Here is a 17350-nt window from a genome sequence, read left to right on the forward strand (position 1 = left end):
CGTGGACCCCCCACCACCGGGCACAGAACCTGTGTACAAGGTGACAGCTCACTCCCCAGTAGACAGCGACTGACACAGGGAGACGTGGACCCCCCACCACCGGGCACAGAACGTGTGTGCAAGGCGACAACTCACTCCCAAGTAGACAGCGACTGACACAGGGAGACGTGGACCTCCCACCACCGGGCACAGAACCTGTGTACAAGGCGACACCTCACTCCCAAGTAGACAGCGACTGACACAGGGAGACGTGGACCCCCCACCAAGGCGACAACTCACTCCCCAGTAGACAGCGACTGACACAGGGAGACGTGGACCCCCCACCAAGGCGACACCTCACTCCCAAGTAGACAGCGACTGACACGGGGAGACGCGGACCCCCCACCACCGGTCACAGAACGTGTGTGCAAGGCGACAACTCACTCCCCAGTAGACAGCGACTGACACAGGGAGACGTGGACCCCCCACCAAGGCGACACCTCACTCCCAAGTAGACAGCGACTGACACAGGGAGACGTGGACCCCCCACCAAGGCGACAACTCACTCCCCAGTAGACAGCGACTGACACAGGGAGACGCGGACCCCCCACCACCGGGCCCAGAACGTGTGTGCAAGGTGACAGCTCACTCCCCAGTAGACAGCGACTGACACAGGGAGACGTGGACCCCCCACCACCGGGCACTGAACCTGTGTACAAGGTGACAGCTCACTCCCCAGTAGACAGCGACTGACACAGGGAGACGTGGACCCCCCACCACCGGGCACTGAACCTGTGTGCAAGGCGACACCTCACTCCCCAGTAGACAGCGACTGACACAGGGAGACGTGGACCTCCCACCACCGGGCACTGAACCTGTGTGCAAGGCGACACCTCACTCCCAAGTAGACAGCGACTGACACAGGGAGACGTGGACCCCCCACCAAGGCGACAACTCACTCCCCAGTAGACAGGGACTTACACAGGGAGACGTGGACCTCCCACCACCGGGCACAGAACGTGTGTGCAAGGCGCTTAGTGTCTAAGACAAGGAAACATGCTGTGGAATATAGGTCCAACGAAGACATTTAACTAAAAGTATGCGAGGAAAAAGGATTTTTCTATACAATGCATTTAGATCCGTGTGTATTCGAAACAAGAGAATGCTAAGCCGAGGGATGCGTTTACGCTTCAGTGTTAAAATGTGTTAGAATGTGTATTTGAGAAAATACGTCCATGAGTGTTGCGTGAACAATGTTTCGCAATGTTGTAGGAAACGTGCGTGACGTTGTTTCATCATGTGCTGACACACAACATTCAATGATGCAGTCTACACTAGATCTGCCACACAACATTCAATGATGCAGTATACACTAGATCTGACACACAACATTCAATGATGCAGTCTACAGTAGATCTGTCACACAACATTCAATGATGCAGTCTACACTAGATCTGTCACACAACATTCAATGATGCAGTCTACAGTAGATCTGTCACACAACATTCAATGATGCAGTCTACAGTAGATCTGTCACACAACATTCAATGATGCAGTCTACACTAGATCTGTCACACAACATTCAATGATGCAGTCTACACTAGATCTGACACACAACATTCAATGATGCAGTCTACAGTAGATCTGTCACACAACATTCAATGATGCAGTCTACACTAGATCTGTCACACAACATTCAATGATGCAGTCTACAGTAGATCTGTCACACAACATTCAATGATGCAGTCTACAGTAGATCTGTCACACAACATTCAATGATGCAGTCTACACTAGATCTGCAACACAACATTCAATGATGCAGTACACAATAGATCTGTCACACAACATTCAATGATGCAGTATACACTAGATCTGTCACACAATATTCAGTGATGCAGTATACACTAGATCTGTCACACAACATTTAATGATGCACTATACACTAGATCTGTCACACAACATTTAATGATGCAGTATAAACTAGATCTGTCACACAACATTTAATGATGCAGTACACACTAGATCTGTCACACAACATTTAATGATGCAGTATACACTAGATCTGTCACACAACATTTAATGATGCAGTATACACTAGATCTGTCACACAACATTCAGTGATGCAGTACACACTAGATCTGTCACAACATTTAATGATGCAGTACACACTAGATCTGTCACACAACATTTAATGATGCACTATACACTAGATCTGTCACACAACATTTAATGATGCAGTATAAACTAGATCTGTCACACAGCATTCTGTGATGCAGTACACACTAGATCTGTCACACAACATTTAATGATGCAGTATACACTAGATCTGTCACACAACATTTAATGATGCAGTATACACTAGATCTGTCACACAACATTCAGTGATGCAGTACACACTAGATCTGTCACACAACATTCAATGATGCAGTACACACTAGATCTGTCACACAATATTCAGTGATGCAGTATACACTAGATCTGTCACACAACATTTAATGATGCAGTATAAACTAGATCTGTCACACAACATTCAGTGATGCAGTATACACTAGATCTGTCACACAACATTTAATGATGCAGTATACACTAGATCTGTCACACAACATTCAGTGATGCAGTATACACTAGATCTGTCACACAACATTTAATGATGCAGTATACACTAGATCTGTCACACAACATTCAGTGATGCAGTACACACTAGATCTGTCACAACATTTAATGATGCAGTATGCAGTAGATCTGTCACACAACATTCAGTGATGCAGTACACACTTGATCAGTCACACAACATTCAATGATGCAGTATACACTAGATCTGTCACACAACTCAGTAATGCAGTACACACTAGATCTGTCACACAACATCAGGGGGGTCAGTAGATCTGCTCTCTGATTGGTCAATCTCACTTTGAGGCATAATAAGACTCCCTATGACGTCAAGATCGGTGGTGAGTTACGCAAATTACGTAAGTGTCATTGCTGGCTTATGCGTCATAAAAATACACTCAATCTATCAAGCAGTCTGATTCTATTTCATACACATACAAGGAAGATCGAAGACACGTATAAACAAAGTTGGTTTTAATCAAATGCAATCGACAACAAACGTAATTTGCATGAACAAAATACACATTCTATGAGTTCGTATAAATATTGATAATTTAGTGAAACTATGAAAAACAAAAAAGATGATAATAATTAGCAACATTATCGTGAATGTTTCCATGACGACACCTATTTGATGAATGTGCATATCATGTCTCAACTAAAACTGAACGTTTTTGTTATGTACATCCGAAGTGAAACATCATTGGAGGACACTGGTCTTACACACAGATATTCATCAACCACTTAGGAATGATTGCTGGGCCAAGTATCACCGTATTACTAGTCAAATAACAGATGCGTACCTCTTATGGTCAATACTGATACACATATAACCAATTGTATTTGACAGTAACATACTCCTGTTCAATAGACTAAGCGCAGTTAGTATGTGTAAATATATTTGGTCCATTAACAATAATTATATTTCTATTTTCTAGAAATTTAAGCGGAGATCTAATGATACAATAATTCGTATCTAAAAGAATGACAATCACGACGATTGATTCGAGTTTAACTGAGCAATGATAGGTCATCAGGCAGAGTATGGCGTACAAGTAACAGGCGAGTACAAGTAACTGACGAGTACAAGTAACTGACGAGTACAAGCTTTTGGCGAGTACAAGTAACAGGCGAGTACAAGTATCTGGCGAGTACAAGTAACAGGCGAGTACAAGTAACAGGCGAGTACAAGTAACAGTCGAGTACAAGTATCTGGCGAGTACAAGTAACAGGCGAGTACAAGTATCTGGCGAGTACAAGTAACAGGCGAGTACAAGTAACAGGCGAGTACAAGTATCTGGCGAGTACAAGTAACAGTCGAGTACAAGTATCTGGCGAGTACAAGTAACAGGCGAGTACAAGTAACAGGCGAGTACAAGTAACAGGCGAGCTAGTTGAGTGGCGATGCACAGTAAATGCATAGTTCTGATCTCATCGATGTATCTTTAGTCAGTTCGTCTCAAACTCTTCAGCGTGTCCAACTCTCGTTCAATCTCACGTTTTTTGGTGTCGCCCCACTCTTCATCTGAAAAAATAAGAATTAAAACAAAATAATTTCAAGAAGAAACAAAGACTCACAATGTGTCTGCTGCGTGTTGTAAGACTTGTGTGTAAGAACAATGTGCTCGACCGTTGTTACAAGACTTGTGTGTAAGAACAATGTGTTCTCTACGTGTTAAGAGACTTGTATGTAAGAACAATGTGCCCGACCTGTGTTTAAAGACTTGTGTGTAGTAACAATGTGTTCTCTGCGTGTTACAAGACTTGTATGTAAGAACAATGTGCCCGACTGGTGTTTAAAGACTTGTGTGTAGTAACAATGTGTTCTCTGCGTGTTACAAGACTTGTATGTAAGAACAATGTGCCCGACTGGTGTTTAAAGACTCGTGTGTAGTAACAATGTGTTCTCTGCGTGTTGCAAGACTTGTATGTAAGAACAATGTGCCCGACTGGTGTTTAAAGACTTGTGTGTAGTAACAATGTGTTCTCTGCGTGTTACAAGACTTGTATGTAAGAACAATGTGCCCCACTGGTGTTTAAAGACTTGTGTGTATTTACAATGTGTTCGCTGAGTGTTATAATACTTGTGTGTAAGAACAATGTGCCCGACTGGTGTTACAAGACTTGTGTGTATATACAATGTGTTCGCTGAGTGTTACAAGACTTGTGTGTAGTAACAATGTGTTCTCTGCGTGTAACAAGATTTGTATGTAAGAACAATGTGCCCGACTGGTGTTTAAAGACTTGTGTGTAGGAACAATATGTTCGCTGAGTGTTATAATACTTGTGTGTAAGAACAATGTGCCCGACTGGCGTTACAAGATTTTTATGTAAGAACAATGTGCCCGACTGGTGTTACAAGACTTGTGTGTAAGAACAATGTACCCAACTGGTGTTACAAGACTTGTGTGTAAGAAACAATGTGCCCGGCTGGTGTTACAAGACTTGTGTGTAGGAACAATGTGTTCGCTGCCTGTTATAAAACTTGTGTGTAGGAACAATGTGTTCTCTGCGTGTTATAAGACTTGTGTCTGCTTGGTGTTAAACGACCTGGGCGTAAGATCAATACAATGCGTGGTTCAAGACGTGTGTGTAAAAACAAAATGTTCGCTGTGGGTTATAAGACTTGTGTGTAAGAACAATGTGTCTGCTTGGTTTTACAAGACTTGGGCGTAAGAACAATGTATCTGTTGCGTGGTTCAAGACGTGTGTGTAAAAGCAATGTGTTCGCTGTGTGTTTGGTTCAAGACGTGTGTGTAAAAACAATGTGTTCGTTGTGTGTTATAAGACTTGTGTGTAAGAACAATGTGTTCGCTGTGTGCTATAACACTTGTGTGTAGGAACTATGTGTCTGCTTGGTGTTAAAAGACTTGGGCGTAAGAACAATGTGTCTGCTGCGTGGTTCAAGACGTGTGTGTAAAACAATGTGTTCGCTGTGTGTTATAAGACTTGTGTGTAAGAACAATGTGCCCGACTGGTGTCACAAGACTTGTGTGTATATACAATGTGTTCGCTGAGTGTTATAAGACTTGTGTGTAAGAACAATGTGCCCGACTGGTGTCACAAGACTTGTGTGTATATACAATGTGTTCGCTGAGTGTTATAAGACTTGTGTGTAAGAACAATGTGCCCGACTAGTGTCACAAGACTTGTGTGTATATACAATGTGTTCGCTGAGTGTTATAAGACTTGTGTGTAAGAACAATGTGCCCGACTGGTGTCACAAGACTTGTGTGTATATACAATGTGTTCGCTGAGTGTTATAAGACTTGTGTGTAAGAACAATGTGCCCGACTAGTGTCACAAGACGTGTGTGTAAAACAATGTGTTCGCTGTGTGTTATAAGACTTGTGTGTAAGAACAATGTGCCCGACTGGTGTCACAAGACTTGTGTGTATATACAATGTGTTCGCTGAGTGTTATAAGACTTGTGTGTAAGAACAATGTGCCCGACTGGTGTCACAAGACTTGTGTGTATATACAATGTGTTCGCTGAGTGTTATAAGACTTGTGTGTAAGAACAATGTGCCCGACTGGTGTCACAAGACTTGTGTGTATATACAATGTGTTCGCTGAGTGTTATAAGACTTGTGTGTAAAACAAAATGTCTGTTGCGTGTTGTAGGATTTGGGTATATGAACAATGTGTCTGCTTTGTGTTACACGACTTGGATGTAAGAACAAGGTCTTGGATGCATGTGGTAAGACTTGTGTGTATGAACAATGTGTCTGCTTGGTGTTACACGACTTGGATGTAAGAACAAGGTCTTGGATACATGTGGTAAGACTTGTGTGTATGAACAATGTGTCTGCTTGGTGTTACACGACTTGGATGTAAGAACAAGGTCTTGGATGCATGTGGTAAGACTTGGGTGTATGAAGAGTCTGGAACACATGTACCAACCTGGGGATTCCAGATCTTGTATGATGTCCTTGACCGTGAAGCCGCTGTGCAGCGCCATCTGGATGTCCTTCAACAGTCGGTCCTCTACCGCATGTAGCACTGGAACATTAGAGGCCATGCCATAGACTCATGCTTAGTCTGGACTTGCTTCATTGAGGGCTTTTGCATTGAGGAAAGGGCTGGGCGGAAGGGAACATAATATGGTTCAGGGACTGCGACACAGACTTAGCCATACGACAGTGAGGAGCGACTGAGTGACAGATGTTTTATGCTGCACTCAGCAGTGTGTCAGAAACATCTGTGTACATAAACGTACCAATAAGTGTGCTTGATTATTGCAGTATGCTTGGTTATCGCAGTATGCTTGATTATCGCAGTATGCTTAATTATCGCAGTATGCTTGACTATCGCAGTATGCTTGATTATCGCAGTATGCTTGACTATCGCAGTATGCTTGATTATCGCAGTATGCTTGATTATTGCAGTATGCTTGATTATTGCAGTATGCTTGATTATCGCAGTATGCTTGACTATCGCAGTATGCTTGACTATCGCAGTATGCTTGATTATTGCAGTATGCTTGATTATTGCAGTATGCTTGATTATCGCAGTATGCTTGATTATCGCAGTATGCTTGATTATTGCAGTATGCTTGATTATCGCAGTATGCTTGATTATCGCAGTATGCTTGACTATCGCAGTATGCTTGATTATCGCAGTATGCTTGATTATCGCAGTATGCTTGATTATTGCAGTATGGTTGATTATTGCAGTATGCTTGATTATCGCAGTATGCTTGACTATCGCAGTATGCTTGATTATCCCAGTATGCTTGACTATCGCAGTATGCTTGATTATCGCAGTATGCTTGATTATCGCAGTATGCTTGATTATTGCAGTATGCTTGATTATCGCAGTATGCTTGACTATCGCAGTATGCTTGATTATCGCAGTATGCTTGATTATCGCAGTATGCTTGATTATCGCAGTATGCTTGATTATCGCAGTATGCTTGATTATTGCAGTATGCTTGATTATCGCAGTATGCTTGATTATCGCAATGTGCAGAGCTCTGAATTATCACAGTGTGTAACGGACCGACCATTTAAATTAAAATAATTTGTTTGAGAAGATACCGGAGAAAGTTTAACACAAACAATAATTGTTCACTGGACAAAGTGAGAAAAAATACATGTGTAAGGGTCAGCCCCAAACAGGGAAAACAGTTAAGCCAATTTGTTTGTGTGAACGAATTCACAAATCAGCTGTTACAATATCAAGGCAATGTATCCTACGGCGACATATAATATTGTCTGGACCAGACGAAATATTACTTGATGTATTAATCAACGATTCACTATATCTGTACGAAGCAACACAGTCAGTCATTTTACCTTCATGCCGGAAATCCCCAAAATGGCCCTCCTCGATCACCTGCTGGGAGCGAGACCTCGGCAATACTGCAATACAGAACGCGTTTCAGGAATTACGTGTCATGAATCTGTTACAGGTGTCACACCATGTGTCATGAATATGTTACAGGTGTCACACCATGTGTCATGAATCTGTTACAGGTGTCACAACATGTGTCATGAATATGTTACAGGTGTCACACCATGTGTCATGAATCTGTTACAGGTGTCACAACACGTGTTATAAATCCTGTTACAGGTGTCACGCCATGTGTCATGAATCTGTTACAGGTGTCACACCATGTGTCATGAATCTGTTACAGGTGTCACACCATGTGTCATGAATCGGTTGCAGGTGTCACACCATGTGTCATGAATCTGTTACAGGTGTCACACCATGTGTCATGAATCTGTTACAGATGTCACACCATGTGTCATGAATATGTTACAGGTGTCACACCATGTGTCATGAATCTGTTACAGATGTCACACCAATTGTCATGAATCTGTTACAGATGTCACACCATGTGTCATGAATCTGTTACAGGTGTCACACCATGTGTCATGAAACTGTTACATGTGTCACACCACGTGTCATGAATATGTTACAGGCGAGTCTGACCACCTTATCCCGTTTATCGTCTCTAACGACAAGAATAGTCGCCTTTTACAACAAGCATGGGATGATGATGATCTATGCTTACCCGGATCTTATCTTCACGGGTCTCTACCATCTCTCCTCCACACCCCCCCCCCCCCCCCCCCCCCCCTTCCGACTCTCCTACCGATCACAACATTCTACCAGCAACACTCGCCTTCCTAACCTCTCTTGTACATTCATCATTTCCTTCCACACGTACCCCTCTCCCCCAACTTTTCTACCACCCGCATCCATCTACCGTCATAATGATAGTAACGACGATACTTACGCCAGTTTTGGAAGTTACCACTTACTGTCTTGTGATGCACGTTGTTTGTACCGCCTTAACAAAGTCATGATGTCACTTTCAACATCCGTGTCAGCTTCCGTGTCGCTTTCCCCTTGACGTGTGTCCACGTTGTCGGCTACTACCTCCTCGTGGAACCCTAACTCATCTTTTAAAGAATTACGTGAAAAGAATCAGGCAAAATGTGTGCGTGTGTGGTGTCAAATATATTGATTTCCTAAATAAATACTGCAAATTTGCCAATTGGCTTAAGCCAAAACTGAAATCGTACATAGGTCCCCCCCCGCAACTGGCCAGTCCCTTCATATCGGGTGTCCTACCTCCTGCTGCAATGTCCTCGTCCTGCAGTGCCCCCGCCTCCTCCTGAGATCGGACGTGTGCCAAAGTGTTCTCCAGCATCTGGGACACAATCAAGCAACACCAAAGGTAAAGTAAACATGAATAAATGTCTCTGATAACGTTTTATGTACCCGTGTAACACACCTTCCCTCTCTCCGTCTGATGACCTCTACCCGTGTCACACCCCCCTTCCGGTCTCTGTCGGATGATATGTACCCGTGTAACACACCCTTCCTGTCTCTGTCTGATGATACGTACCCGTTTAACACACCCTTCCTGTCTCTGTCTGATGATACGTACCCGTTTAACACACCCTTCCTGTCTCTGTCTGATGATACGTACCCGTTTAACACACCCTTCCTGTCTCTGTCTGATGATACGTACCCGTTTAACACACCCTTCCTGTCTCTGTCTGATGATACGTACCCGTTTAACTCACCCTTCCGGTCTCTGTCTGATGATATGTACCCGTGTAACACACCCTTCCTGTCTCTGTCTGATGATACGTACCCGTTTAACACACCCTTCCGGTCTCTGTCTGATGATACGTACCGGTTTAACACACCCTTCCTGTCTCTGTCTGATGATACGTACCCGTTTAACACACCCTTCCTGTCTCTGTCTGATGATACGTACCCGTTTAACTCACCCTTCCGGTCTCTGTCTGATAATACGTACCCGTTTAACACACCCTTCCTGTCTCTGTCTGATGATACGTACCCGTTTAACACACCCTTCCTGTCCCTGTCTGATGATACGTACCCGTTTAACACACCCTTCCGGTCTCCGTCTGATGACCTCTACCCGTGTCACACACTCCTTCCTGTCTCTGTCTGATGATACGTACCCGTTTAACACACCCTTCCTGTCCCTGTCTGATGATACGTACCCGTTTAACACACCCTTCCGGTCTCCGTCTGATGACCTCTACCCGTGTCACACACCCCTTCCGGTCTCTGTCTGATGATACATACCCGTTTAACACACCCTTCCTGTCTCTGTCTGATGATACGTACCCGTGTAACACACCTGCCCTATCTCCGTCTGATGATCTCTACCCCGTGCAACACACACTTCCTATCTCCGTCTGATAATCTCGATCCTGTCTGACGTATCATTGTACCCGTGTAACACCCTCTTCCTGTCTGACGTATCATTTTACCCGAATAAACCCCCTTCCTGTCTGACGTATCATTGTACCCGTATAACAACCGCTTCCTGTCTGACGTAACAGTGTACCCGTGTAACAACCGCTTCTTGTCTGACGTAACATTGTACCTATGTAACAACCCCTTCCTGTCTGACTTAACATTGTACCCGTATAACACCCCCTTCCTGTCTGACGTATCATTGTACCCGTATAACACCCCCTTCCTGTCTGACGTAACATTGTACCCGTTTAACACCCCCTTCTTGTCTGACGTAACATTGTACCCGTGTAACACCCTCTTCCTGTCTGACGTATCATTGTACCCGAATAAGACCCCTTCCTGTCTGACGTAACATTGTACCCGTGTAACAACCGCTTCCTGTCTTACGTAACAGTGTACCTGTGTAACACCCCCTTCCTGTCTGACGTAACATTGTACCCGTATAACACCCCCTTCTTGTCTGACGTACCATTGTACCCCTCCAATGTATCATGTTTGAATAATTTGAAAGAAAAATGAATCACCTTCAGTGTTTTCCTGTCCCCGTCCACCAATCTGGTGGCAAGCAACTTCACTTTGTCTTGTCTGGTTGGAGCCTCGTCGTCATACTCGCTTCTCATTGGTTCACGACTGTTTCTCTCGATCTTTGAGCCAATTGCCACAGGCGATGATGTTTTTAAAGTATTGTCACCGTCGTCCTTTTCTTTGCTGTTGTTGATATCTTCTAACTACAATCAGCAACAACCAACATGTACGCCAACCCTTTTACATCGATATGATACAACAAAGTGTAAGCGCAAGTCGGATTGCATGTAAAAGAGTCAGGTGCCACTTCCTGACCCCTCCTGACCCTTCCTGGTCCCGCCTGCCCCTTCCTGGACACCCCAACCCCAACCTGGCCCCTCCTGCTCCCGCCTGGTCCGTCCTGCCCCTTCCTGGCACCTCATGCCCCATCCCGCTCCTTCCTTTCACCGCCTGCCCCTTACTGCTCCTTCCTGCCCCCTCCTGCGCCCTCCTGTCCCTGCCTGCTCCTTCCTGCTCCTTCCTGTCCCTTCCTGCCCCTTCCTGCTCCTTCCTGCCCCCTCCTGCCCCCTCCTGTCCCCTCCTGTCCCCTGCTGCTCCTTCCTGTCCCTTCCTGTCCCTTCCTGTCCCTTCCTGCCCCTTCCTGTGCCCTCCTGCCCCCTCCTGCTCCTTCCTGTCCCTTCCTGCTCCTTCCTGCCCCTCCTGCTCCTTCCTGCTCCTTCCTGTCCCTTCCTGCCCCTTCCTGCTCCTTCCTGCCCCCTCCTGCTCCTTCCTGCCCCTTCCTGCTCCTTCCTGCCCCCTCCTGTCCCTTACTGCCCCCTCCTGCTCCTTCCTGCTCCTTCCTGTCCCTTCCTGCCCCTTCCTGCGCCCTCCTGCTCCTTCCTGTCCCTTCCTGCCCCTTCCTGCTCCTTCCTGCCCCCTCCTGCGCCCTCCTGCCCCCTCCTGCGCCCTCCTGTCCCTTCCTGTCCCTTCCTGCCCTTCCTGCTCCTTCCTGCGCCCTCCTGCCCCCTCCTGTCCCTTCCTGCCCCTTCCTGCACATTCTTGCCCCCTCCTGCGCCCTCCTGCTCCTTCCTGCGCCCTCCTGCCCCCTCCTGTCCCCCCCTGCCCCCTCCTGTCCCTTCCTGCCCCCTCCTGCGCCCTCCTGCTCCTTCCTGCCCCCTCCTGCGCCCTCCTGCCCCTTCCTGCTCCTTCCTGCCCCCTCCTGCGCCCTCCTGTCCCTTCCTGTCCCCTCCTGCGCCCTCCTGTCCCTTCCTGCCCCTTCCTGCCCCCTCCTGTCCCTTCCTGCCCCCTCCTGTCCCTTCCTGCTCCTTCCTGCCCCCTCCTGTCCCTTCCTGCCCCCTCCTGTCCCCTCCTGCCCCCTCCTGCCCCTTCCTGCTCCTTCCTGCCCCCTCCTGCGCCCGCCTGTCCCTTCCTGACCCTTCCTGCGCCCTCCTGCGCCCTCCTGTCCCTTCCTGCCCCTTCCTGCCCCCTCCTGTCCCTTCCTGCCCCCTCCTGTCCCTTCCTGCTCCTTCCTGCCCCCTCCTGTCCCTTCCTGACCCTTCCTGCGCCCTCGTGCGCCCTCCTGTCCCTGCCTGCTCCTTCCTGCCCCCTCCTGTCGCTTCCTGCCCCTTCCTGCGCCCTCTTGTCCCTTCCTGCCCCCTCCTGCCCCTTCCTGCCCCCTCCTGCGCCCTCCTGTCCCTGCCTGCTCCTTCCTGCGCCCTCCTGTCCCTTCCTGCCCCTTCCTGCGCCCTCCTGTCCTTTCCTGCCCCCTCCTGTGCCCTCCTGTCCCTTCCTGCTCCTTCCTGCCCCCTCCTGCGCCCTCCTGTCCCTTCCTGCGCCCTCCTGTCCCTTCCTGCTCCTTCCTGCCCCTTCCTGCGCCCTCCTGTCCTTTCCTGCCCCCTCCTGTGCCCTCCTGTCCCTTCCTGCTCCTTCCTGCCCCCTCCTGCGCCCTCCTGTCCCTTCCTGCGCCCTCCTGTCCCTTCCTGCTCCTTCCTGCCCCCTCCTGCCCCCTCCTGTCCCTTCCTGCCCCCTCCTGCTCCTTCCTGTCCCCTCCTGCCCCCTCCTGTCCCGTCCTGCCCCCTCCTGCGCCCTCCTGTCCCCTCCTGTCCCTTCCTGCCCCCTCCTGCGCCCTCCTGCCCCTTCCTGCCCCCTCCTGCGCCCTCCTGTCCCTGCCTGCTCCTTCCTGCCCCCTCCTGTCCCTGCCTGCTCCTTCCTGCCCCCTCCTGTGCCCTCCTGTCCCTTCCTGCTCCTTCCTGCCCCCTCCTGCGCCCTCCTGTCCCTGCCTGCCCCTTCCTGACACCGCCTGCCCATTCTTGCCACTTCCTGTCCCCTCTTGCGTAGGGGGAGAAGATGGGCACCGGGCTGAGTTTATGCCCAAGGGCCCCGAATGTGGATCGTTGCTGACGCTGTGAAGGACTGGTTTGCCTGATTTGTTGAATGAAAGTCGTGACTTTTTTATATATTAAATACGGCATAAAACACCATTCTCTCATTCTCTCACTTACCATTTCTTGCAACTGCAACAACTGAAATAAAGGTGATAATAAGCTTAGTAAGTAAATTCGGAATTAAGACAGTGCTTTGATCTCTTATAGGTAGATTATCAAATTTTCAATTATTTGATACATCTGATAGAAAGAAGTGTAATTTATGTTATAAATTTTCAATTAAAACACTGTTAAGTACCTTTTGTCTCAATTCTTTCACCTGAAACAAGTAAAAGAGTCACATCATCATCATCATCATCATCATCATCATCATTACTACTCTCAGTGTGTACATGTAATGTCTTATTACAACTCACAGTGTGTAGATGTAATGTGTTATTACAACTCTCAGTGTGTAGATGTAATGTGTTATAACTCTCAGTGTGTAGATGTAATGTGTTATAACAACTCCCAGTGTGTAGATGCAATGTGTTATAACAACTCTCAGTGTGTAGATGCAATGTGTTATAACAACTCTCAGTGTATACACGTAATGTGTTATTACAACTCTCAGTGTGTACACGTAATGTGTTATTACAACTCTCAGTATATACACGTAATGTGTTATTACAACTCTCAGTGTGTAGATGCAATGTGTTATTACAACTCTCAGTATATACACGTAATGTGTTATTACAACTCTCAGTGTATACACGTAATGTGTTATTACAACTCTCAGTGTGTACACGTAATGTGTTATTACAACTCTCAGTGTATACACGTAATGTGTTATTACAACTCTCAGTGTGTACACGTAATGTGTTATTACAACTCTCAGTGTGTAGATGTAATGTGTTATTACAACTCTCAGTGTGTAGATGTAATGTGTTATTACAACTCTCAGTGTGTACACGTAATGTGTTATTACAACTCTCAGTATATACACGTAATGTGTTATTACAACTCTCAGTGTGTACACGTAATGTGTTATTACAACTCTCAGTATATACACGTAATGTGTTATTACAACTCTCAGTGTGTACACGTAATGTGTTATTACAACTCTCAGTGTGTACACGTAATGTGTTATTACAACTCTCAGTGTGTAGATGTAATGTGTTATTACAACTCTCAGTGTATACACGTAATTCGTTATTACAACTCTCAGTGTGTAGATGTAATGTGTTATTACAACTCTCAGTGTGTAGATGTAATGTGTTATAACAACTCTCAGTGTGTAGATGTAATGTGTTATTACAACTCTCAGTGTGTAGATGTAATGTGTTATTACAACTCTCAGTGTGTAGATGTAATGTGTTATTACAACTCTCAGTATATAAACGTAATGTGTTATTATAACTCTCAGTGCGTACACGTAATGTGTTATTACAACTCTCAGTGTGTAGATGTAATGTGTTATTACAACTCTCAGTGTGTAGATGTAATGTGTTATTACAACTCTCAGTGTGTAGATGTAATGTGTTATTACAACTCTCAGTGTGTACACGTAATGTGTTATTACAACTCTCAGTGTATACACGTAATGTGTTATTACAACTCTCAGTATATACACGTAATGTGTTATTACAACTCTCAGTGTGTACACGTAATGTGTTATTACAACTCTCAGTGTGTACACGTAATGTGTTATTACAACTCTCAGTATATACACGTAATGTGTTATTACACCTCTCAGTGTGTAGATGTAATGTGTTATTACAACTCTCAGTATATACACGTAATGTGTTATTACAACTCTCAGTGTATACACGTAATGTGTTATTACAACTCTCAGTATATACACGTAATGTGTTATTACAACTCCCAGTGTGTAGATGTAATGTGTTATTACAACTCTCAGTGTATACACGTAATGTGTTATTACAACTCTCAGTATATACACGTAATGTGTTATTACAACTCTCAGTGTGTACACGTAATGTGTTATTACAACTCTCAGTGTGTAGATGTAATGTGTTATAACAACTCTCAGTGTATACACGTAATGTGTTATTACAAATCGTCTGTTTAATCATCGAGACATTATCCAGATAATATGACATGAATGTCACAGTGCACTACATGTCTATGATAATAAACTGTTGTCACATACCTTCCCTGCATCTGTATCAACTCGCTTTGCTGAAATTGAAAGAGAAATACCGGTCAAAATACTGGGGGTAATATAATGGTCAAGTACTGGGGGTAATATAATGGTCAAGTATTGGGGGTAATATATCGGTCAAGTACTGGGGTAAATATATCGGTCAATTATTGGGGATAATATACTGGAGATGTCCTGGGGGTACTGGCCTGGGGGTACATACTTGTCAAATACTGGGGGGTACCATACTGGCCATGTGCTGGGGGTAATATACTGGTCATGTCCTGGGGGTAATATACTTGTCATGTCCTTGGGGTAATATACTGGTCAAGTACTGGGGGTAATATAATGGTCAAGTACTGGGGGTAATATTTGGGTCAAGTACTGGGGGTAATATATTGGTCAAGTACTGGGGGTAATATACTGGTCAAGTACTGGGGTAATATAATGGTCAAGTACTGGGGGTAATATAATGGTCAAGTCCTGGGGGTAACATACTTGTCATGTCCTGGGGGTAATATACTGGTCATGTCCTGGGGGTAATATAATGTTCAAGTACTGGGGGTTATATAATGGTCATGTCCTGGGGGTAACATACTGGTCATGTCCTGGGGGTAACATACTTGTCATGACCTAGAGGTAACATACTGGTCATGTCCTCGGGGTAACATAATGGTCATGACCTAGGGGTAACATACTGGTCATGTCCTGGGGGTAATATAATGTTCAAGTACTGGGGGTAATATAATGGTCATGTCCTGGGGATAACATACTGGTCATTTCCTGGGGGTAACATACTGGTCATGTCCTAGGGGTAACATACTGGTCATTTCCTGGGGGTAACATACTGGTCATGACCTAGGGGTAACATACTGGTCATGTCCTGGGGGAAACATACTGGTCATGACCAAGGGGTAACATACTGGTCATGTCCTGGGGGTAACATACTGGTCATGTCCTGGGGGTAACATACTGGTCATGACCTAGGGGTAACATACTGGTCATGTCCTGGGGGTAACATACTGGTCATGACCTAGGGGTAATATACTGGTCATGTCCTGGGGGTAACATACTGGTCATGTAATGGGGTAACATACTGGTCATGACCTAGGGGTAACATACTGGTCATGTCTTGGGGGTAACATAATGGTCATGACCTAGGGGTAACATACTGGTCATGTAATGGGGTAATATACTGGTCATGTGCTGGGGAAAACATACTGTTCAAGTACTGGGGGTAACATACTGGTCAAGTACTGGGGGTAACATACTGTTCAAGTACTGAGAGTAACATACTGTTCAAGTACTGAGAGTAACATACTTGTCAAGTATTGGGAGTAATATACTGTTCAAGTACTGAGAGTAACATACTGTTCAAGTACTGGGGGTAACATACTGTTCAAGTACTGGGGGTAACATACTGGTCATGACCTAGGGGTAATATACTGGTCATGTCCTGGGGGTAACATACTGGTCATGTAATGGGGTAACATAATGGTCATGACCTAGGGGTAACATACTGGTCATGTCTTGGGGGTAACATAATGGTCATGATCTAGGGGTATCATACTGGTCATGTAATGGGGTAATATACTGGTCATGTGCTGGGGAAAACATACTGTTCAAGTACTGGGGGTAACATACTGGTCAAGTACTGGGGGTAACATACTGTTCAAGTACTGAGAGTAACATACTGTTCAAGTACTGGGGGTAACATACTTGTCAAGTACTGGGAGTAGCATACTGGTCAAGTACTGGGAGTAGCATACTGTTCAAGTACTGGAGGTAACATACTGTTCAAGTACTGGGGGTAACATACTGTTCAAGTACTGGGGGTAACATACTGGTCAAGTACTGGGAGTAGCATACTGGTCAAGTACTGGGAGTAACATGCTGGTCAAGTACTGGGGTTATATACTGGTCAAGTACTAGGAGTAGCATACTGGTCAAGTACTGGGAGTAACATACTGGTCAAGTA

General features: G+C 45.6%; 1 protein-coding gene across 1 annotated transcript in view; it reads right to left on the bottom strand.

Moving 5' to 3' along the window:
* Positions 1-3041: 3041 nt before the first annotated feature.
* LOC125379147 overlaps positions 3042-17350 on the bottom strand; it is a 34515-nt gene continuing 20206 nt past the window's right edge. The window contains exons 2-10 of the mRNA XM_048395145.1: positions 15382-15410; positions 13528-13548; positions 13347-13367; positions 10866-11069; positions 9172-9250; positions 8859-8999; positions 7887-7952; positions 6493-6591; positions 3042-4114 (exon numbers count right to left, since the gene is read on the bottom strand). Of these exons, the coding sequence (XP_048251102.1) occupies positions 4035-4114; positions 6493-6591; positions 7887-7952; positions 8859-8999; positions 9172-9250; positions 10866-11069; positions 13347-13367; positions 13528-13548; positions 15382-15410 (740 nt within the window). The 3' untranslated portion in view covers positions 3042-4034. The remainder of the gene's footprint in view (positions 4115-6492; positions 6592-7886; positions 7953-8858; positions 9000-9171; positions 9251-10865; positions 11070-13346; positions 13368-13527; positions 13549-15381; positions 15411-17350) is intronic.

Source organism: Haliotis rufescens, unplaced genomic scaffold, assembly GCF_023055435.1.
Source record: "Haliotis rufescens isolate VD_foot unplaced genomic scaffold, xgHalRufe1.0.p SCAF_14, whole genome shotgun sequence".
Taxonomy (NCBI): Eukaryota; Metazoa; Mollusca; class Gastropoda; order Lepetellida; family Haliotidae; genus Haliotis; species Haliotis rufescens.